The sequence below is a fragment of the Protopterus annectens genome, chromosome 5.part1 (genome assembly GCF_019279795.1).
Source record: "Protopterus annectens isolate FY-2018-M chromosome 5.part1, PAN1.0, whole genome shotgun sequence".
Taxonomy (NCBI): domain Eukaryota; kingdom Metazoa; phylum Chordata; order Ceratodontiformes; family Protopteridae; genus Protopterus; species Protopterus annectens.
In genome coordinates this window covers 416,180,398-416,203,616 of record NC_056736.1, presented here as the reverse complement: position 1 = coordinate 416,203,616, position 23,219 = coordinate 416,180,398, and the positions used below count along the sequence as shown (strand labels likewise).

The 23,219-nt window shown below is 38.2% G+C and overlaps 1 protein-coding gene across 1 annotated transcript in view; it reads right to left on the bottom strand.

Annotated features, from left to right (window-relative positions):
* Positions 1-17,485, bottom strand: part of LOC122803178 (angiotensin-converting enzyme 2-like) — a 476,585-nt gene extending 459,100 nt beyond the window's left edge. The window contains exons 1-3 of the mRNA XM_044072792.1: positions 17,414-17,485; positions 16,422-16,580; positions 7,381-7,474 (exon numbers count right to left, since the gene is read on the bottom strand). Of these exons, the coding sequence (XP_043928727.1) occupies positions 7,381-7,474; positions 16,422-16,580; positions 17,414-17,485 (325 nt within the window). The remainder of the gene's footprint in view (positions 1-7,380; positions 7,475-16,421; positions 16,581-17,413) is intronic.
* Between the last annotated feature and the right edge of the window lie 5,734 nt (positions 17,486-23,219).

Genomic DNA, 23,219 nt, shown 5'->3' with positions numbered 1-23,219 from the left:
GAAAGAACTTAAAAAGATATAGCAGGACTGAGAGGAAAAGCTTTCTCTCTCTCTCTCTCTCTCTCTCTCTCTCATAGATTACAGATGGCTTGACCATCCCCACAAGAATCTGATACCAGAACATTGTATAAAATGAATAAAGCAAGCTGGAGGGTCTTCCTGCATTCATACTTACTGACTGACCATGGGTTTCCTAGAACTAGTTCCAGTGAGCAATTGCCATGTTGTGGTTGCTTCTGGTGGGGAAACTCTCGCTTGCTCTGGGAAACACTTACCCCTTAGAAAAATGCATAGCACTCACCTATGACTACTTCAGAGCATGAGCATGAGCTATTACTGATGATTAACATATCAGGAAGAAAAATACAGATGGCATTGTAACAGAATTATGCATGATCCAAAATATGTATTTTTAGTCCTTATGACCATTATTTGATCTGTGCACTTGATAGGAATCCTAAATGCTGTTTGAAATAAAGATTCGGCTAGTAGCAGTTAGTCAATGCTGTCTTTTCAAGAAGATGCTATAATGATTCTATCCAAGCTTCTCTGTTATTAAAGTAAAATCTGCATGAAACTATCCTGCTTGGCATTTATTTTGTGTGCTAATAAAAAAGCAAGCCTATCTATGTGATACCCTCAATACATGCATGCATTGACTTTGGTTATAATTATTGGTAGCATTTTGAGAGTTGCCCTGACAACCAAGTGCAATAAAATGCATTTTTTTCTGCCAAGCCCTCAAACATAACAATGCCTTTAAAATGAAACTAAAGCTTGGGGTAGCAATCCAGAAGCTTTGAAAAATATTTTACTCCGCTTACCTCTTACTGATGTTTAAGGGGTGGAAATAAAATAGCTATTGAGCCAGACAAGTCTGAATTCTACAAAAGTTTGAAGCAAACTTCCTTCAACTAATAAAATCTCCTTGGGAAGAATGCTAAAAAGTGTCTTGATGATTCTAGGTCTCCAAATCTGCAGCAGACTATTTCTGGGAAACTCTAGCTTTCCCCATTTAAACATTACTAAATAGCCTTGTCCTTTTTTATGCAAACCCTGTCTTTATTTTGTCTTTAAGTGCCTGTAATTGTCCTTCAATATGCAGTTTAACTTGTTACAGTTTCCCATCTATATGATCCTGGATTTCCTCTGTCTATTTATTCCCCTCTTTCTTCAGTCCCTTATTGCCCTGATGACTCCCTTATATCTTTTCAATTTCATTTTCTTGGAATGATGGTCAGTGAATTTAGAAAGCTACTCTGACAGTTCACAGCCATAATAATTCTAAGCACCCCCCAAACCCAGTAAACACCAGAGTATATGCTGAGCTATTTTCAAAATCCCTGTAAAGCCATATGATAGCTGTATAGTGCTACCTGTGCCCACTTGTATTAAAAATAAAACAAACTCAAAAGACAAGCCACCCTGGTGGAATCACAATATCAAGCAGTTATACAATAAAAGAAAAACAATATTGGCCATGCATAGGAGGAATAAAGCCCAGCATACTAAACCCCCCTAGGCCAATCTAAACAAGCAGCTAAGAGGATTAATTAATACTTCAAAGGCTAAATTTGAATCAAAATTGCTTCTCAGTCAAGAGACAACCACAAAGCTTTTTACAACTATGTTTTTAACCTCAGGGGAAATACACAACATGCTCAGACATTCTTGTAAGTGGCATCACCACACTGAACCAGAGGCAATTATCAACCTTTTGGCTGACAGGTTCAGCTCAAATTTTGCTCCCCATTCTCCTCAGATAGTCCAAAGGAAATACTGTATACCACAATCCCCCCAAACATTACTAGGGAACATGTTTTCAATTTGTTTTTTCCAAGGTCAAAAACACTGCATCAATGGGCTAAATAACATTCTGTGATGCTTATAAATTAACATAAAACATGATCTCTCTGTTCCACTTCAACCAATTTTCAACTGTAGCCTACAGTCAGGTTTTCTGCCCAAGGAGTGAAACATGGCTACAGTCATTCCCTGCACAAAGGAGGTCCAGCCTCCGATCTGGATAACTACAGGCCCATAAGTATGAACAGCCTCATATGTAAGCCCATGGAAAGACTTATCATGGACATGATAAATGAGGACATAGGTAACCTGCAAACACTGGGCCCTTCACAGTTTTGCCTTGTTTGAAGAAGGTCATGCCTATTAATTGTGGACTTCTTTGAGAGGGTCACCAAAGCAATGGATGAGGGCAAAGCAGTGTAGACAACATACCTTGACCTGGCCATGGCTTTTGATGCAATAGTTAATTTGGGCATTGTAAACAAACTCACTAAATTAGGTATAAACCCTTTTATCACCTGCTTGATATCCAGCTGGCTCACTGATAGGACCCAGGAGGTCAACATAGGTAAGGCCACCTCCACCAACAGACCAGTCCTGGACCTGCTCCTTTTGTGCATCTATTTTTCTGAAGTGGAAACAAATGCTGAAGGTTTATGGCTGACTACGTTTGGAGGTGATTTCAAGCTGGGGGTGATCAACTGTCCTGCAGACACTAGCATTCTTCAAGAAAGTCTATCTCTGACTAACAAATGGTGCCAAAGCCATGGTCTTAAAATCAGTGTTAATAAATGCAGTTATACCCTTTAGAAAGTCAACCATCCCAGTTATTTACCATGCTGATAATACACCACAAAAGTCGACCCAGTATTCAGGGATCTAGGTATGTAGATAGACAATCGCCTTACCTTCGAGCACGACTTGGCCACAGTGGTGAGGAAATTCCTTTATGCTGCACAGATTATAAGTAAGGACATGCAACTACATCCAAAGAAGTCATTATCCCATTGTTCTCCACCCTTATCAGACCAATCATAAAGTACAATGTTCCCTTTGGTATTTACCTAACCAGACATATCCAACAATTAGGGCAACCTCAGAGGTTCCTTACAAAAAATACAAGATGTAACAAACCTACCTTATGCAGAGCACCTTAAAGCTTTTTCCCCTCTACTCAGTCTCCTACAGTTTGCTGAGGACTTATCTTTGCCTGGCTTAAAAGGCATCCACAAACCCCGCACTTATGAATCGCCTGCATATTTGTAAGTCAAACAGTACCAGAAATACAAGGTCTAAGGACCAGAATTTTGCCTGTGAATTTAAACAGGACATGCTGGAGAGGCAGGTATGTGTCCCAGAGACTGCCCCTCCTATGGAACAGGCTTGCTATCCATGTGAAGCTGAGTTTGTTTATTATCCAATTTAAGAGCAAGCTAGACCAGTTGATGGGGAATAGGAAATTTACACTGGACCTGGCACCCATGTCCCTTATGGACAGAGGTAGCTTATTAAGGCCTGGCCTTTGATGTCCTATTTGGATGCAAGACATCGTTATTCTTTTGGAGAAATTTGGTTTGGCTTGCAAATGCCCCTTGGTTGTTAGCCTAGTAACAAGCTATGAATATTTATACCTGCTTTGTCATTTTTTTGTTAATAAGGCCACTTGATTTTTTTGCAATTTGTCTGTATCACATATTTAATCTTTTACATATCCATGTTACTGTTCTTTCTATGTGGTAAGTGTTGTGGTTCTCCCATTCCAAAAACCCCAAGCCTAAACCTACTTCTAGTCAAAATCTATCTACATATCCTGGACTAGGCAAAAAATACTGGGTCTTGCCCTGCTTTTAACATGGGTTGCATGCTGGACATAAGAGTATCAAATCTCTATCTTCCATCTACAGTTATAAGGATCAAGGTGATATTGCAGGTGTCCAGTTAGTTGAAGGAATACTTTGAATATGTGTTTCCATAGTTTCTATATCCAACAGATCCCTGTTGTGAATTTTACTGCTGACTTCTCCAAATGTAAACGTGTAGATAGTGGGGTACCACAGGATCAGTTATGGGCTCTGTCCAGTTTGTCATTTATTTTGCAAATATCCAAGTCAATATCCAGAAGTATAGTTGACCAAGTTGCTAATGACTGCAAGCCTGACATTTATAACTGCTCATCCATTGATAGGAGACAGCTGCAGCAAAGGATGGCATATGACATACCTAGTGTACTACAAATGGTCTCAAGCTAAATGCAAACAGTGCAGCATAGTAATAATTGTCAAAAAAGATTTCCCCTTCTCATAAGTTTTAAATGTTTCTCCTCTCCAGACAGATATGGTCTTAAAAGGCCTGGGTATATGTATGCACAACTCTTTCTCATTCAATCATCATATCAGCTATAGTCAGAAAATGCTGCTATCTGACCCAATTAATTTCCATGGGGGATGTCTTCAAATCCAGTGAAGTGATCGTAGGTTTATAGGTTCATAGGTAGGTACTAAGCTATTGGCCCTAGGGCCTACATAAGCCTAGTCAAATGGTACCCTGGCTTTTGCCACTCAAGAAAATTATTTTCCTGTGCCCCTGTCAAGCAGAGCCACAGAAGTGATCCCCGGGGTGAATTTCCTATCTCCCATCCAATCATCAAGATTTTTCTTGAATAGTTCTAATGAGGAGGTTTGTTTGATATAGATAAGTAGTTTGTTCCAGAGTATGGGAAGTCTCTGAGACAGGAATCTATCCCTCCAGCATGTTCTGTTTATTTTGGTGACAAGGTTTAGGACCCTAGAGCATGTAGCTAGGAGGGATTGGGATTTCTTTACATGGAGCATGTCCAACAGCTCTGGGTTTGACATAGTTTTGTATGTTAGGCAGAGATTGCCTCTGAGTAGGCGATATGCGACAGAGTGAAGCTGGAGTTTTTTCAGACAGTCTGCATAGGGCATCTGTTTGAAGCCTCTTTGTGAGGTATTTCTGTGGCCTTTCCAGCTGTTGTAGATGTCTTGTGAGGTACATACCAAAAGGGACGTTGTACTCTATAATGGGTCTAATGAGTGATGAGTAGAGGGGAACAATGACCTCTTTTTTCCTGGATGAGAAACCTTTTGTGATGAGGTGTGCCACGTAGAAGGATTTCCTGACTACTGTAGCGATGTGATTATCAAAGGAGAGACTACTGTACTACTATACTTTCTGCTTACAGGCTCATCACCAAATGCAGTACCCTCATTGCTACATACAAATGCAAGCATATTGCTCAGTCATAAAGGCCTCAGAGTTTCTAACAAAGAAAATGAAAGTCTTTAAATCTTTTAAGTATCTGAAAACTTTAGCATGACTCCCCTGATACTCACTTGCTCCAAAATGATTTGCATCTTGCTTTTTGAGCCATAGAAGACCCAATCCTCTCTGCACACCTAGTTCTTCATATAATCAGTGGATCTACAAGTTCCTGCACTGGGAACCTATACCAAGAAAATAATGGGTCTATATTAGCAAATTGAAGTGGCAGAGAGCCGAACACAGATTCATCGACACATATGTGTCAAACTTCCAGGTTACCGAACGGCCAGATCCTAGGGAAAAAAATTGGTAGGCCAACTACATACGACACACAAGTACAAACATTATAAAGTGGGGGGGGCTCTACCCCACACCCCCATAACTAAATATAGTAAGCCTGAGATTGCACTCCTGAGGGGAAGAGGGCAAATTCACAGTGATGGTCAACCAGTTTTTTTCCCTAGGAAAAAACAGTGATCTGGCCGTTCGGTTACCTGGGAGTTCGACACATATGTGTTAGTGAAACGATGTTTGATTTTCTGCTGCATTGATTTGCTAATATAGACTCAAAAAAACAGCAAGACTCACTTGAGGAATAAGTTCCCAATTCAATGTCTTTCCAGCCATTAAAACAAGTCGCCATTACAGATCTGATTACCTTTAGGATTAGTTTTGATTAATGGATCGGGAGACATAAATTTACATCATGGTTATCATGTACACCATTTCTTGATTTGGGAGATAAACAAAATTATGTGCTTGAAAAGAGCAGCAAGAACTTTTAAGACTGACTACATATATGTGTATATGGTCCTACTGATTGTTTGAACGTTCTTTATGTCCAGCTAAAAAAGAATCCTGTGTCTGATTACTTAGAAAAATCAATGTTTTGATTAATTTACCATTTCAAGGCAAGTAACTTTTATCTTAATAACATGTGACTGCTGAATGAAGTCGTTTAGGGAACAGATTCTCCTCTAGAAGCCCAACACTTCAGTATTAAAGTATTGTTATCTTATAAATTTAAATTATTTAATAAAAATGAACATTTTTGGGATCTCATGTTTTTTTTTGTGTCTTTCGGCTTTTCCCAGTTAGGGGTCGCCACAGCGGAACTCCGGTCCGCTAATGATTGGCAGTAGACTTCCACGTGCTGGCTTGCCGGGCCTAACGCACAACCTTCAACGAATGAACGCCCATTCACGCATGTCGACCCACAGAAGACGCTCTAACTGAGAATCGAACGGGCAATGTCTAACTGTGAGGCGACAACGCTACCACAGCACCACCACCGCGGGATGTTTGGGATCTCATGTACAAATATAAAATCAAGAAAAAGGTAATACAGGCAAGGCTTCCTGATTTATTTGGGATAAAAATATCTGGTAAACATAATCCTGTGCACGATAACATGCTAGTTGTAGAATAATAAAAGTATATTTTCATTTAGTAATAATGAAAATTGCAAAAGTGCCCAAAATAGACTAATTGCTGGAAAAATCAGTTGGCAGCAAGAATATGTTATCAGTTGCCCAAAAATAGATTTATTTTTTTTAAAACATTAGATACTCAATTGTTTAAGCTAGTTCATGTAAAACAGAAGGTGATATATTAAAGAAAAACAAATATTTATTAGGCAGTAGCAAATTACACTATCTATTCTTATTTCTATACCACATGATATAAATACACCATACAGATTCAGGCTAAAAAGACTGATATAAGCTTTACAGATTGAAATATAACCAAGCAGAAAAGGTATAACAACACAAAACACACAGAAGCCCTACAGTGCATGAGCACACCTTACACCAGATCAATTAAAGAGATGGCATACATCTTAAACCCGGGAAATACACATTGACGAAAATGTTCTAAAGATAAATAGTTATGCGAAGGAAAGTGCGGGATTTATTTTATGTTTTATTTTTAAAGATTGTACTATAAATGACCTGAAAGTAAGGGTACAAGTCATGTTGTCTAAGCATATGCGTTAATGTATTCTAAGTGCAATTTATTATAAAGTCCTGCTAGAACTAGAACTATGTTTGATGAACCATCTGCATATTAAGTTAGCAATTCATTACATGTGCATCAGGATAGCTTGTAAATACCCAATATGATGTGATAAAAAGGAACTGTAAAATACTACATTTTCAATTATAAATACAGGCAGTATATACAAGAAGCAAAACTAAAAAAAATGTACATGTCAAAGTAATGAAATGAACTGTGTAACACCTGCATGAGTGCATTATGTCTTTAATTTAGAAATTTTACAGATATCTTTACCTGGGTGCAAGGGAAGACATTTTAATGGATCTTCAGGTAGACATACTGTTGTTGTGCTGTACAAAGTGCTCATTTGATCTAAGACATTTTGTAACTGAAAAATAATTAAACTACATTAATATGCAAATACTTAACTGGAAAATGTCAGCATTAATATGTGTTCGATAATTAATACATTCTGACTATAACTTTGCAGTTGTATCAATCATGCACTTTATTTTTTATCCATAACCCTTATTAATCATGATTTGCTGAAAGTATTTAATATATTGCCCATTATCTTTGTTCCATCCTTCATTTAGCTTTCGGCAAATTACTTCTAAAGTATTCTAAAAATATGGAGAGCGCACATATTTGTACTGTTAAATAAAAGTAAATGTTCTTCATCTTCAACGTAATTAAGACATGTACTAAACAGAATAGCAGGATTCACAAAACACTTCACGATACAACATAATTTATCATTTCAAAAATACTGTCCATCTGCTAGTGGAAGGGAACTTTTATAACTTTTTCATTTATCAGGTACACAAAACTTTAGAGCTGTTCAAAATCTGTAAATGTACTATACAGAAAAATGAATTTGTGAAAGGTTAGTTAGAAAATTCTTACCCATTCTTTGATGACCACCATGAGATATGGGAGGGGCAGGAGCTGAACTTTGCATGGATATGAATAAATAAATGTATAATGATGTGAATGAAGAAGCACATTCTAATCAGTGCATCGCAACACGCAAATAAGAATAGGAGAACCAGTCATAATTCAGTCATGAGACATGCAGTTGTACAGGGTTGCATCGAAGTATAAATGGAAATGCATGCTGCAAATTTTAATGTCCCAAGAATGACAGTGCTAAGACCATTTGTGACAACAGTGCAGCAGCAACTACTGAGTTCAGACAAAAGTCACTCTAGTGTTTAACTTAAATGCACATGCCATCAAAAGCATTCCTGAGTTCAGCCAGTAGTCACTCTGTTGCATAACATCACTGCACACAATGACATAAGCAGTCCTGAGTTTAGCTGGTAATAACTCTGTTGCATGACATCACTGCACACACCGATAAAACTAATGCAGAATTTACCTAGCAGTGATTGTGGTGCATGACATCACTGCACACACTGACAAAAGCAGTCCTGAGTTCAGCCGCTAGTCACTCTATTGCATGGCATCACTGCGCACACCAATGAAACTAGTGCTGAGTTTACCTAGTAGTGACTGTGGTGCACGACATCACTGCACACTGATGAAAGCAGTCCTGAGTTCAGCCAGGAGTCACTCTGTTGCATGACATCACTGCACACACTAATGAAAGCAGTCCTGAGTTCAGCTGATAGTCACTCTGTTGCATGACATCACTGCACACACCAATGAAAGCAGTCCTGGCAGAAGTTAAATTCCCACCAACATACAGAATATGAAGTAATGGGCTGCTTTTATATAGACATAGTCATCTTAAGAGGAATAGGTGACCTGTACAACTCACATACTGGAACAGTAGAGATACATGGACTTCCTAGACATGTAGATACTAAGGTAGAAGTAGTTGATACCATGTTATCTATAGGGACATTCCAGAAATAAGTTGGGGCACATTAAGTCTATCTGAGGTGTCAGCTTGTAGAATACTTAAGAAGCTCTTCAAAATGCTGGCACATATGAATAAGCACATGTCCTTCCCCAACACAGCATGGAAGAAAAACACGAACATGCATAGTGTCTATTATATTGTCCATCTCCTTGAAATGTCAGGAGCCATAGATTATGTCAATAAAGACCCCAGCTAGTGTCAATTAACCGTGTTAAATCAGTAGCAAAGGCTATTATTCCATCAACTTCCAGTTAGTGTGCAATCCACAAGGGCTAATAACTTGTGTATGTCTGTGCTTAGCAACCTGGTAGTGTCAATGATTCCCATATATGGCATACAAGTCATGTATATCACTGCTTCATGCAGGGTGACACACCATAGTACTAGCCAGTAGGTAAGTGTAAGCACAAGAATGTATCCACATAACTGCAACTGCAAACAACACATATATAAGCCTCACTTTCAAATGTCCCTCATGTTCCTGCTATGTTGCAGGTGAAACAGGACACTCCCTGAAACCCTAGTTGATGATGCCATTAAGGAACCCACAAAGTATGACCGAACGCACTTAAATGAGGAATATAGCAGACTTTGTATTTGGCCTGTTTAAATCCCAGTTCTGCTGACTAAACATGTCTATGGCAAGGGCACTGCTGCGTGCTATTTCCAAAGACTACCACTTCCTGTAGCATGTTACATAGATGATTGCAGATGGAGCAACATCATTAACGTCTTTCATTACTACAGTAGCAAAACCTGTTGAAATCATAAACACCTCATACAGTAACAGCAATAGTGATGGCAATGGACATCAAGCAACATTGAATACCCTCTCCCTGTATGTCGCTGTTTGCAGTATATAACAATGCAAGTGAAACAGTAAATCTAGTGCACCTCTGTGGGCCTTGACAACTACATAATGGCACCACATGTCACACAAAACAAAATGATTCATGAACTGTTATGTAACAGCTATGTTGGGCAATGCGTGGTTGAGTCACACTGTGCATCAGACATCTCCACATACTCCACACAGAAAGAAGGATGGGCAGTCACAGTCATCACCATTTGCACAAGTGATCAGGGAGAAATAAATACAAGGCTGCATATACCACCAGTAGGTGCATAGCTACTATTAACTGGAAGCAGAGATGGGGGTCATGGGGAAGGCTGACAAGTGTAAAGATGATCTCAGCCATTGTGTTGGTGAAGATAGCACTACTGGCCTATTTAGTGGGGCCATTACAGTGGTATGTTATGGGGGCTTCTCATTTGAATTATGCAGAAGGACCCCTGTAGACAGTGCTGCCTCAGATGCCTGGAAGACATGAACATGGGAGAACTGGTGAAACAGGACTTGTAGGGAGTCAGCAAACAGGCCACTCCATGTGAGCAGCCCTGTAATGAGGCTTGCTTCAGCATGGGTTTGGGTAACCGTTATACTCACCATGGTAGGTACAGACTGAGTTCCCTGTGATGGTCATCAAAGGTGACCACAGTGGACACATATAAGCTGTAGCCACTGAGAACACTGAGGAACTGTGCCCTTCTGGTGGCATTTGCTAACATCTGCATGCAAGTGGCTACAAAATCCACATATTCCACCATGAATATACTAACTAAGGAACATATGGATCATCATCATCATCATCAGAATCATCATCCACAGCCATTTTCCCAGTTTCTACATGGGGTTGGGGTGTCATGTTAACTGTCGTCATCGCTCTGGATTTAATGTCACATTCTTGCCTTTTTCAACATTTATGCCTGACTGATATAGATCTTCTCTCACACAATGCATCCACCTCTTTGCTTGATGCTTTCATTTCCTCTTGCCTTCTTCCAGTCTGCCCCAAATCTTCTTCAGCAAATTATCATCTGCTTTTTTGTACATGTGCCTGAACCACCGTAATCTGTTATATTTGATCTTTTCTGGTATTGGAGCTACTTAGGTTTTTGCTCTTATGTCCTTTCTCTTCATCTGTCCCACAGTGTTCATCCTATCCCTCCTCAGGGGTATTCTATGCCAGTTAGATGCAGCCTCTCTGATTCTATCCTTGACCTCTTCATTCAGACTTCCATTCTCCTTAACCACCCCTCCAAGATACATGAAACTGTTAAACACTAACTTTGCTTCTATCATGATTTTCAGTTTCTTCTGATTTCCTCAGTTTGATGCCATTGCTATTGTTCTTGTCTGTACTCAGTTTCACCCCATGTGCTTTCAGTTTTGCTTTCTGTAATGCACATCATCTGCATACAGCAACTTTTTTGATCTGTCCTCTCCGACCTGTATGCTAATGTAATCCATCATCAGTATAAACAGTAGTGGGCTCAGAGTTGAGCCCTGATGCACACCCACTCCCACTGGGAACCCCTCTGTGAAACACAAAAACTGTTTGCACTTGAGTCATTGGATCCTTGAACATACCCTGCAACCCTGCACTAATTCTACCAATGTTTCTGGGACTTCAAACCACCACAGGACTGCCCAGATCAGCTTTCTTGGGCACTTGTCATAAACTTTCTCCAAGTCTAAGAATGCACAATTGGACTCTTTCCTCCTCTCTAGCATCTTCTCAGTTATCTGTCTCACTACAAACATTGGGTTTGTTGTGATGCATCCTGATATGAATCTGGACTGCTCATCTCCCATCTTACTTTCTACTGCTCTGCATGTCCATTTATCAATCGCCCTCTCCAGAATTTTCATGCAGTGTGATAGGAGTTGGATGCTTCTGTACTGCCCACAGGTGTGGATGTCCCCTTTGTTCTTGTACACTGTAAGTATGCTTATTCTCCAGTCATCTGAGATATGTCTTTCTCTCCTCACTGCTATGATACCCTCAACAATCATTCCTTCCCTATTTCACCCAGCATCCTTATCATATCTGCTGTGACCTCATCTGAGCCTGCTGCTTTCCCTGACTTCATTTTCCTTAGTGCTATTCTTACTTCTTCTTCTATTGTGGGATCCTCTTTTTCTTTCATCTTACGCTGTGTCTGCGGCAGTACAGCTTTTGCCCAGAAACAAGAACATAGGAACATATGGATGATACAATAAACATTCATATTAATAAGGAGCATAGAAATACTAATAGGCAAATGATCACAGAGACCATAATATGCTTAGCCATATCCACCTTTGAGTAGACAGACTTAAATGTTCTTGCCACCATTGTCAAGCACTTGATACTGCTTATATCCCAACTTATGCAAGAGCTTACATGATAACACTGCTGTACATATGTGCCTAGTCAACCAGTTATCAACACTAACCTTGAAGGCTGCCAAAGCAGTACTTGGACATATAGTGACAACTTATTGCATAGGCTGGGAATATACTGTGTTCGAGACCTATCCCTTTAGTAAGTCATGCTTATGTTTTGGTGTAGATTCTGGACCTTAGTGCAGGTATGTTCAAGATGCCTGAATTTGCAAAGAAATAGGAGTTCAAATGAGAGTGGGTCTTTCATGACTCAAATATATAGCTACCAGTCACCTCATGAACAGCTGGTAGGCAACTGAGCAAAAGAGAGTTGTACTAATCTTCAATATATTTTAAGGATTTGAGACCTTTAATTTTCTTGGTTAGAAGTCTTTGAGGCATTTCCAGTTGAGCAATATGCTTGGATTTCTACATACCATAAGGGGCACTATATTCAGTAATGGGTCTGATAAGGGAAGAGCACAACAAGTTGGATAACTTCCTTGACTCTTGAAGACATACCCTTTGTATAATTAACTTTGCCAGATAGAAGGATTTCCTGACTAAGTTGGAAACATCATGATTGGATGAGAGAGAGTTGTCCTAATAAGTACCCAGGTCTCTTCTGACCATATCTGTCTGAAGAGTAGTACCATTTATAACATATGAGGTTGGAGCAACTTTTTTGATGAACTCTATAAAACTGTATATTTTGCATTTAATCTGAGACCATTTTCAGTATACCAGGTATGTGTATTTCCAACCCTTGCTGGAGCTGTTTACTATCAGTGATTGTACACATAACAATACTCACCTTCCAGTCAGCAGTAAACTTAGTCAACTGCACATCTGGGATATTGGCTTGGATATCTGCAAAAGAAATGCCAATCAGGAAACGGCCTAATATCCATCCTTACGGCACCCCCTACTCATTAAAAATTTACATTCTGAGAATGTACAGCAACTTTCACAAACTGTCATCTGTTGGTTATCCAGTCTGCTATCCAGTGGACAATGTAGGGGGATTCATTATTTGTCTATGTTTTCAATAATTCCTGAGTGGGGGATAGAATTAAAAGCCTTATCTAGGTCAAGATAAGCAGTGAGCACAAACTACCACTGTCCACAGCCCCTGTAACCTTTTCAAGAAGCTTACGAGGTTCAGAAGCCAAGACTTGCCCTTCACAAAAGCAAACTGATTTGGAGTCTAAATCAGTTACGTTGCCTCTGTCTGCAAAAATTTGTTCTGCTATTCTACATTCCATGGGTTTCCATATCAGAATGGTGAGGCTGATGGGGATATGATTACCTAAGTCTGTAGAAGGGCCACCCTTGTATAGGGAAGTCACAGTGGCTGTTCTCCCATCAGGCACAAACCCCATACATAGGTTGTGGCTGAACAGTTTAAATAGAGGCTCGGATAGCACATACTTGGTAACTTGGTACTGATGAGAATAAAATTAGTTTGCTGTCTCATCCCATGAAAATATTATTTTTAGCCTTTGATAGGGATTCTAATACTTATTTTATGGTGATTTCTGGGGAAAATAAATGTTCAGGCCTGGGACAGTGAGGTCAACAATGTGGGTAGGTGCTGTAAATAGGTCTATATCACTTAATGAATAGCAATTCATCAAACCACTGTTTATCAAAGCCATTATTCATCGATTGATGAATTTTTCCTAGGGTAAACCAGTGGTTAGCCACCATCTGGAATATGCCCGTTTCCCCATTGCAGTGCAATGTCAGAGTTGGTATATTTAGCTGGGGGGGACATCTCCTCACCTTAGTTAGTAGGTTTTAAATTTTATGTTTTTTTTTTTTTTTTTTTAAGTCACTTGGTTGGCCTATTGTTGGTTTGCCCTAGTTAATATTTCACTTAAAAAGACATTCGATGAATAGTGGTTTTGATAAATAGAGGTTCAATTAATTGTTATTCGCTGAATAGCAATTCGATAAAGTGATATAGACCTGGTACAAATTTAGAAATAAATTGGTCTGCTAAAATATTAGCTATATCCTTAGAATCAGAGTGTGAACATATCTCTTAACCTGAAAACATTGAAAATATGTACAAAGACCCTTAAAAGGCTGGTGCATCCAGTCAAAAATCTGGACATCTAATTAACATAACGTTTGAATACCAAAGATCATATAACTGTTCCTGCTTCCAGAAGGAATGTGGGATACTACTCGGAAATAAATGTTTAAAATACAGATAACTACAAAAGTGATGGACAAGTTTCAGCTTAGTAATACCGCCCCCCCCAAAACGCACAAAAATCGGTCCTCTAGTTAGGGATCTAGAGTCTGTTGAAAATGAACTTTCCTTTGATCACCATGCATCCACTGTTGAAGGAAGTCCTTTTTAATCACACAACTTATATCTAAAATATGAAGCCCAGCTCTAGGGATATGATTCTTTCACTGCACTCAGTACTTATTAAGCCAACCATTTTGTGTAAAGATCTTTTCAGTATGTACCGCTCCAAACACTTGTCACAACTGGAATGACCACAATGCTTTCTCACTAAAAAATCAAGGGCCTATATTAAAAAAACTATGCAGACCATATCAAAGCTTTCTCCCTTTTCTTAATATCATGCAGGTTATTGACAAGAGACCTCTGCATTGTGAATAGAGCTTCAACAGACCCTCTTCTGCCAGTCCTGTTACAAATTCAACCTGCTCAAGGGATCTCGATAATTATCCATCCATCCATTCGTCCATCCAGTCACAACCCATTTTTTTCACATTTCCTGTACATTGATGGAATTGAAACTATTCATAAGAAAACTGAATTTAACTTGGTTGTTTGTTGAAGATGGACAACATGAAAACTTACATACACATAGTGTGTTTAATCCCCATCTTTTACATATTTCATAATGTCTGAAATGTAGAATTAGAAATATGTAAATTATTGTCTGTCAAAAGGAAGAATGGTTATTATAATTTAAGCAAAAAGAAATGGAAAGTACTGAGAGATCTATCAAACAATAAAAAATGCAAGTATTATGAGACCAGATAAAGGGGAGGTTAGTCATCATGGACTCCGTGGTTTATAGTTCTAAGATGTTTGGTCTTTTACATGATGATAAAACATAGACTGTCGGAAAGAATGACTTTTTTGGCATGTATGAAAATCGATGCTATTATAAGTGATTTGTATTTGAATCAACTTATAGATAAGAGTACCTATGAATTTTTGTAAGTTTAGATGTCAATTGTACCTTATATATTTGGGATGCAAAAAAATTAATAAGGATATAGATGACCCCAAATTATGACCTATCATTTCAGCCAAAGGTAGTAAAATAGAACCATTTTCAGTTTATGTGGATCTGAAAATAAAATGGATTATGAAGTTGTTTCCTCAAGTATTCAGGGATTCGTGGCATTTTTTAGATCATCTGAAGCCTATGAAAGGTGTTGACAAACTGATTTTAGTAATGGCAAACATAAGAAGGCTCTTTGCATTTATATCTCAAAATGTGTGCATGGATTGATTAAGAGAATTATTATTAAACACTAAATATATTCTCCCAAGTGAAACAGATAAGGTTTCTAAATATATGGAATAGTTTTTAACTAATAATTATTTTATGCTTGAAGAAGAAATTTTCAAAATAATTGCAGGTGAACAAAGGAGCTTTTCATGCACCAACATTTGCAAACTTTGTCTTATATAAATGGGAAAAGGTATGAATTTTTAATTTAATGTGTCATAAATTTATACAGTTATATGAACACTTCCTGGATGATATAGTCCTATATCTCTTATTTCTTTTTACATACTTAGAGAGTACAACTTCATTTTTGAGTTATACAGATGATTTCACACACACAGGCATTAACTCCTGCTGCAAAAAGTAAAACAAAACATCTAGCAGTTCTTCCAGCCACTGTCTATGAAAAAACATAAAATTATTTAGCAAAGAAAAAAATGCCTTAACTGCTTAGTAAAGCAGTCAGATAGTAAAATACAGCCCTAGTATTTTACCACTGAAAAAAATATCTACTCTTACCACGACTAATAGAGAGCTGAATGAATGAATGAATGAATTGCATTATAATGGCTGATAATTTAAACTGGAAGGTGCCATGTCATAAAATGTCACTTATGAGGCTAGATGTTTATGATGATTTGCCTTTATTTTATGAAAGCTATAGTGAATTTATAATTTTTTAGTTTCCATCATGAGCAAACTCCAGAGCTAATCAGTAATCAGTACTTACATGAACAAACTTCTTCTGACTTAAGACACTTGGGCCCTTGTCCCTAAGGGCTAGTAACTGCAGCTTGGTATCTAAACGAGTAATATTTTCAGTTGAGAAAAAACTTGCATTGATAACAGCTTCTGCATAAAATTTATTCCACAAGTCATTCAATTCATTCTGAAAGAAAAAAATAATAATCATTATTCATCTAATGAAACAAACACCAAGTGCAGCCAGATTACAACAGAAATTATATTAAATTGCTTTGCAGAAAACTATGATGTGAGTTTGTATATATGATCACAGAACTCTCTAGCTCAGGAGTGTCCAACCCGCGGCCCGCGGGCCGCATGCGGCCCTCAGAGCTCTTCCATGTGGCCCGCGACCCTTAAATTTAAATTTAATTTTAATTTACCTTTTTTTCCGTGTGTTTACATGTCCGCGTACTTTTGCTGTTCTGCGCATGCGCCAACTTTCATTTTTTCATGTTTTTTCATACCAGCGTCGTTCCGCTGGTATGCGCATGCGCGAAAACACCGTTCGGTCGTTTTTTATAGTTCTAGTAAAGCTGAAGGAAGGAGCGAGATCGTGGAGAGAGGATTTATTTTATTTTGGAGTACACACTGACTACAGTTACACTACACAACATAGCAAAAGGTAAGGTAAGTAATTTTGTGAGTTTAATATGTAATTACTGACCAGTAGGTGTACAATACATGCAACGCTTTGATTAACTACAGTGCATTTGATAATAGCAATGAAACCGAGGAGTGAAAATTTTATAATGGTATATGTTTTATTTAGCGGTAGTCACAAGATGGCAAGACATTGCAAAGTACAAAAAAAGTGGACCTTTTTTTTTTGTTGTTGTTGTTACAATGAGGGCTTTATTTTTCAGATTTTTTTTAATTTAATTGGAAAAGTGTCTTAGAAGTGTGGTAGTTGGATTACCATAATGCACTCTTCAGAAGTGTTGCCTTGCATAACTGTCAAGTTTTGAAGCTACCAACATTTGGTTCAGGATCCTTGCTGACAGTGAATTCAGTTACATTTCTTGACTCTGCTGATGTTTTAACATCCATGTGTTCTATGTTGCCAATTTCATATCCATTTTATATATTTTGTTCCTGTATTTTGATTCTTCTTTCTGTGCAGAACAGCATGTATGAAATTTTAACCCACTCTTCTGCCTGTTTGGTGAAATGTATATGCTTTATTTAAAAGCATTTCTTCAGTAGCAGGTTGTTTTACTGTAAAGGGCTTGGATGCCATGCCCATAGGGCAATAGGAACTGCAGGAGAATGTCTGCATTAATATTACCTGCAGAAATTGCCCTCGTAGTTACATAGGTGGTCCAAAATGCTGCTTCAGGAAATGAAGATGAGTGATTTAAGGAATTTCTGACATGCAAGGGGTATTACAAATAGGAGTATAGGAGAATAGGAGCCCTCCACTTCCTGTAGCCTGCATACAGAATGCAAGCTGGGGTACTGTCTCTGGCACCGCTGAGAGTCTGAATTCATGCAGATAGAACGGCTGTGTCTTCCATTGCGTGGGTCAGTGTTTGCAATGCAGTTCTGGATTTGCTTTTAAAATGTTATCTCTTCAAATTATTCAAATGTCTGAGGTTTGGGAAAAGCAATTTTAATATTATTTTCTGTTAGTATGAAGTTGCAGCCTGCACAAAGTGTATGCAGTACGCGAGTTTTTATAAAAAACATGCACCGATGAAGGTTTTCTGGAGCTACCTTAAATTAAAGCAGTAAAATGAGACATACTATTGGCTCATTACTACCAGAAATTATTCTGCAGATCCAATATTAACTGTTTTTTTTATTAGAATGAGATATTGAATTTTAGGGCAAATATTATGCATTAATTAATTTATTTATTGTTCAAACTCACCTACAGTACAGCCAGTGGGCTGACTTTGTATTAGTCCACATAAACCTGGGGTCTTGTTTTTTTTTTTTTTTTGCTCTTCAGTGAATGTGAGAGACCTTTTTTTTTTTTTGGTCCTCACTTGCCCTCAGACCATTTCTGTTGACTCAATGCGGCCCTTGCAACTGAAAAGGTTGGACACCCCTGCTCTAGCTGAAATTTCAGAAGTGAATTACAGTATTAATCTGGTGATGCAGTAATGTAGTAATCAGCTCAAAGTTTTCATGAATACTGGACAACAGATTTAATACAGTCCTGCCCCAATTTTAAACTAACAGCTATGATGTACAAGAAGCCGTGTTACAAATAGCTACAAATGTTACATCAATTTTCATTATTTACTTGTATGCACAGGAACATGCTGTCAGAGCAGATATCTAAGCAAAAATAAGAAGTAACTGTCAATATTTATTGGTGTAAAGCATGCTCCGCATGTAGCCTGTTTATTAAATATACATTCAGAATGACATAGAAGGCAATAAATGTATAGGATAAAAAAGATGGAAAGGCAAGGATAATGTAAGTGGAATGGCAAAGCTACAGAGAAAGGTAGATCAAGTGGACAGATTATGGGTGTAGCAGGAGAAGAGGAGGATGATGGAGGAGAAAAGATGGAGGGTAATTAAGGAGATGTGCAGATGATGGGGAAAAGGAAATGGGTGAAGCATTGGAAAACAGTGTGGAAAATATGAGCAAAAAAGTTTAATTAAGCAACAAAAATATTATGAGAAAAAACAAACAAAATAAGTGACTGGGGAATAAGGGAATGGTTTACAAAAGAAACAGCATCATATAGAATATGTTTATATTATGACAAGGCATGCAGAGATCTGTGAGTCTAAGGATAACTTTAGATTTGCCCTGTTGGAGGGCAAATGTAAATAGTTTTCAGGTTTTCCTGGGGATTTTGAAGTAGTAAGCTAGGCATTTAAAAATATCAATAGAGAAACTGCTTTTGAACTTGCAATAAAGATAGTCACAGAAGACTGATATACATATTAATAAGACCTGCTAATCAGTTATATACTATTTTATTTTATTTTGAAATTGCTGACAGGGATGGAGCTCTCATCACACTGAAACTTTTTTCAGGCTCAGTATGGACCATACTATATATGGCAAACAGTGTTAGGTTTAAAAATAGTTTTTGTGTAGTAAATTTCACAATCAATTGTTGCACAGATCTGGATAGGATTAGTTAGGATTAGTTAAAACTAAGATTAGACTGACTACAAATACTCATTAACCCTGATTACAATATAAGATTTAACTGCGGTGGTGTGCTGCGGTAGCATTGTCGCCTCATAACAAGACGTTGTCCCGTTCGATTCTCAGCTAGAGCGTCTTCTGTGTGGAGGCATACCTGAATGGGGTGTGCCTTCGTTGAAGGTTGTGCGTCAGGGCTGGTAACCCGGTATGTAAAAATCCACTATCAATCATTAGCGGACCGGAGTTCTGCTGTGGAGACCCCTAACCGGGAAAAGCCAAAAGACACAAACAAACAAGTGCAGAAGTATTCACATTTACAAAATTTACATATGCAAAGAAAGCAAAGACATGGATAAAAAGAATGAAAAAAGAAAAGAGAAAGAAAGAAAAATGTAATAAGAAATTGTCACTGCTCCAGAACATAAATATAAGTCTTATGAGGAGGTGTGACTAAGGCTATGAGGCTAAACAGTTCAAATGGTTTCATTATTCTTAGAACAGCTATATTTTGTATCATTATGAGTTTTTTTTTTTTTTTGAGTTGTGAGTGGAATCTTGGGCAGAAACTAATTGTTTTGTGTTTGGATGTTAGTAACTCCCAAAGCTGTAGAGCAAGAACAGATGATCACTGCAGTAAAGTTTATTATGAGGAGTTTGTAATTTGGAGGTATATGGAGGAATGGATGCAAGGTATTGGTCAAGGAGAAGACATTTAGTTTGATATATTTAAGTATTAATGCTCCAAGAAGCAGAATGGATCTTTGCTTGATGAGTAGCTGATTAGCTTTAGAGAGTACAAGACAGTAGTGTTCTCTTTGGGGAACAAGGCTAGGAAACCCGCATATGTTGTTTTAGGTGGACTGTAAAGAGAATTGATTTTTCTTTGATGTAGCTGATATAAAAAGAAAGGTATACCCCTTCTGGAGACTCCATTCCTAATTCTAATTTGCATTCTGTGGAAAGGAAATTAGATTGTTTTTTGTTTTTGTTTTTGCTCAGAATAACAGTTTGTTTATTTTCACTTCAAGGTGATACTAGAAATTAAGATGCTAGTCTAGCTTGATTCACAGAAAGCAGAATCATTTAGGTGTTTCTAGGTGGTTATTAGTTGTTATATACATTTTGCAGTTATTAGAAACTGATCGTAGCTTTTAATGTATGCCAAAGTTTTTTTGTTTTTTGTTTTTGTTTTTTTTGAGGAAGGGGATTAATTGATTTGTGACTCACTATGTCATTCATACCTCCCAACCCCTTAGAGCAAGAACTCTGGACAAAGCCACAAATAATGGGGAGACAAAAGCCCAAAAATAGGGACACTTTAAATATTGTTCTTGCAAACTTAGAAAGTTGATAGAATAACTGGTTTTACTTTAGCATGAATTTCTGAAGGGTATGAAGTCTGAAACCCAAATGTTTGCCATTATTTTCTGACTCCAGTCCTCAATGATTTGCCAGGGATTTGCCAGAAAACTACAATTTTATGAGAAATGGACCAAAAGTTTGAGTCAAAAATCTGAACTTTCTGCAAAAATCCGGACAGTTGAGAGGTATGATTAGCATAATTAATTATTGGAAGTTGAAGTTAGATAAGCATTTAATGATGAAAATGGAGAATAGTGTTGCAACAAAATGTAACACTGAGGATATCTTTGATCAGGCATGAGGCTATAAAAGTAGCAGAGCCTATTGGTACTTTAAAGTTCACATTAGTGAAACATTTCTCAAACAAAAGGAGTACGTGGGTGCTGCTCCTCATTTTGATTACTCAGCCAAGTAAGAGGCTCTAACTGACATGATCAAAGGTTTTAGGAAAGCTGATAAAAACGTCCCCCTGTTAAACGGCCTATGCTCATAGTTTTAGTATATCATTTATGAGTGTACACAAAGCAGCCTTGGTGTTTCTTCTTAACCAAAATCAGTACTGATGTCTAGAAACTATTTAAGCATTTTCAATATATTTGGTAAGTTGTGAGATACTAACTTTCAAATACAATTTAAATTTTACATAGATTTAATAATACTGAGGCCGAGCTGTTCATTTTGTGGACTGAGTTTAAAATGGCTGGTTTTCAGACAGCAGACTTGGGTTTATTGGTAAGAAATAGGTTTTAGAGGGTAATGGTGATGAGGAGGGTGTAATGCATGTTTCCTCCGTATTCTGATGAACCAAGGGTGTAGACCATCAGCCCCAATGGTGGCATCATTTCAAGTCCAAGGTCACTGTACCTTAAAGAAAGAGGAGACAGGAGACATTGCATTGCCTATCACTGATCACTTTTTCTTTGAAGTATATAGAATTCAATATGAGTAAAATAAAATTTAAGGATGCATCTGTCACCCCTGGGATTCCGGGTACTGGCTAAGGCTCTTGAAACCCCTATAGTGCCTTTTAGACAGTGTTTCAAAGACCAAAATTCCACCATAACAGCTACAAACAAATGCAATCTGAGGATCATCCTGCTCAATGCTAGAAGTCTAGATCTCAAGATGCACTCACTCAAGGCTCTCCTCAAAATGGAGAATGTCAACATCTGTGCTGTAATGGAGACCTGGTTTAAAGAGCAGAAAGCACCCCTCCACTCCCAGTCTACAACTCATTCCATACCTTTCAGCCCCAGAATATGGCCAGAAGCTCCAAAGGCAGTGGTGTCTCCATATTCTTAAAGGATGTGCACACCTGTAGACTTGTAGCCCAGTATAATGCATCCAAGATACTTCAGGTACAACTAACACTGGGTAAGATGGTGATGCAAGTCATAGCCTGCTATGGAACCCCAAACATGTCCAACTTCCTAAGTACCCTGAAATCTATCAAGGTCCATCCCAATGCTCTCATAATGGGTGACTTCAACTACCCTTCCATCAGCTGGGAAAACTATTCAAGTACCAATGTACAGGCCCAACGCTTTCTGGAATTTATCAATTCCAATGCCCTGGACCAGCTCATTCTGACCCCCACTAGAGGAAGCAACATCCTTGACCTGGTTATCACCAACATGGGAGACAGTTACTCTACATCTATAGTCAATTCCTCCCTTGTTAAATCTGACCACAAACTTATCCCCATGGAAATCTCCATCTCACCTACACCCCCTGCTAAGGCGACCACCCTGAAAAACTTCTTTAAGCCAACTTTGGACTCCTAAAAATAGAGGTGGCTAACTTCTTGGCACCCATGCCAATGCAAAATAGCTGCATGACTGCAGAATCATACACCAATGCACTGTACGATCATGTACACAAATGTATGGACCTTGCAATACCAAATAGAACTAAGATGCTCTCCTCCAAAAAAAAGGAAGCCAATCTTGTTGCCCCCAGCCATCAATAAACTCTACAACAGAAGGAAGAAACCGTTGCAGAAAAAAAAGTCACAAGACTGGAAAACCTCCCTTATCAGTCTCAACAAAAAGCTGAGATCCCTTATCAAATCCTCTAAAGCCAGCTATGAAGGCAGAATTGCGACTGATACCAAAAACAACCACAAAGCCTTCTATAGCTATATCAAAAACCTCAAAGGCAATACCCAGATTTGCTATGAGTTATTGCACAATGGCATCTCCTATACTGAGCCAACAGATATAGCCACATACTGACCAACAGATTCAGTACCAACTTTACCCCCATCCCCCCCCCCCGGGCCATATCATAATACCAGAAGAAAGC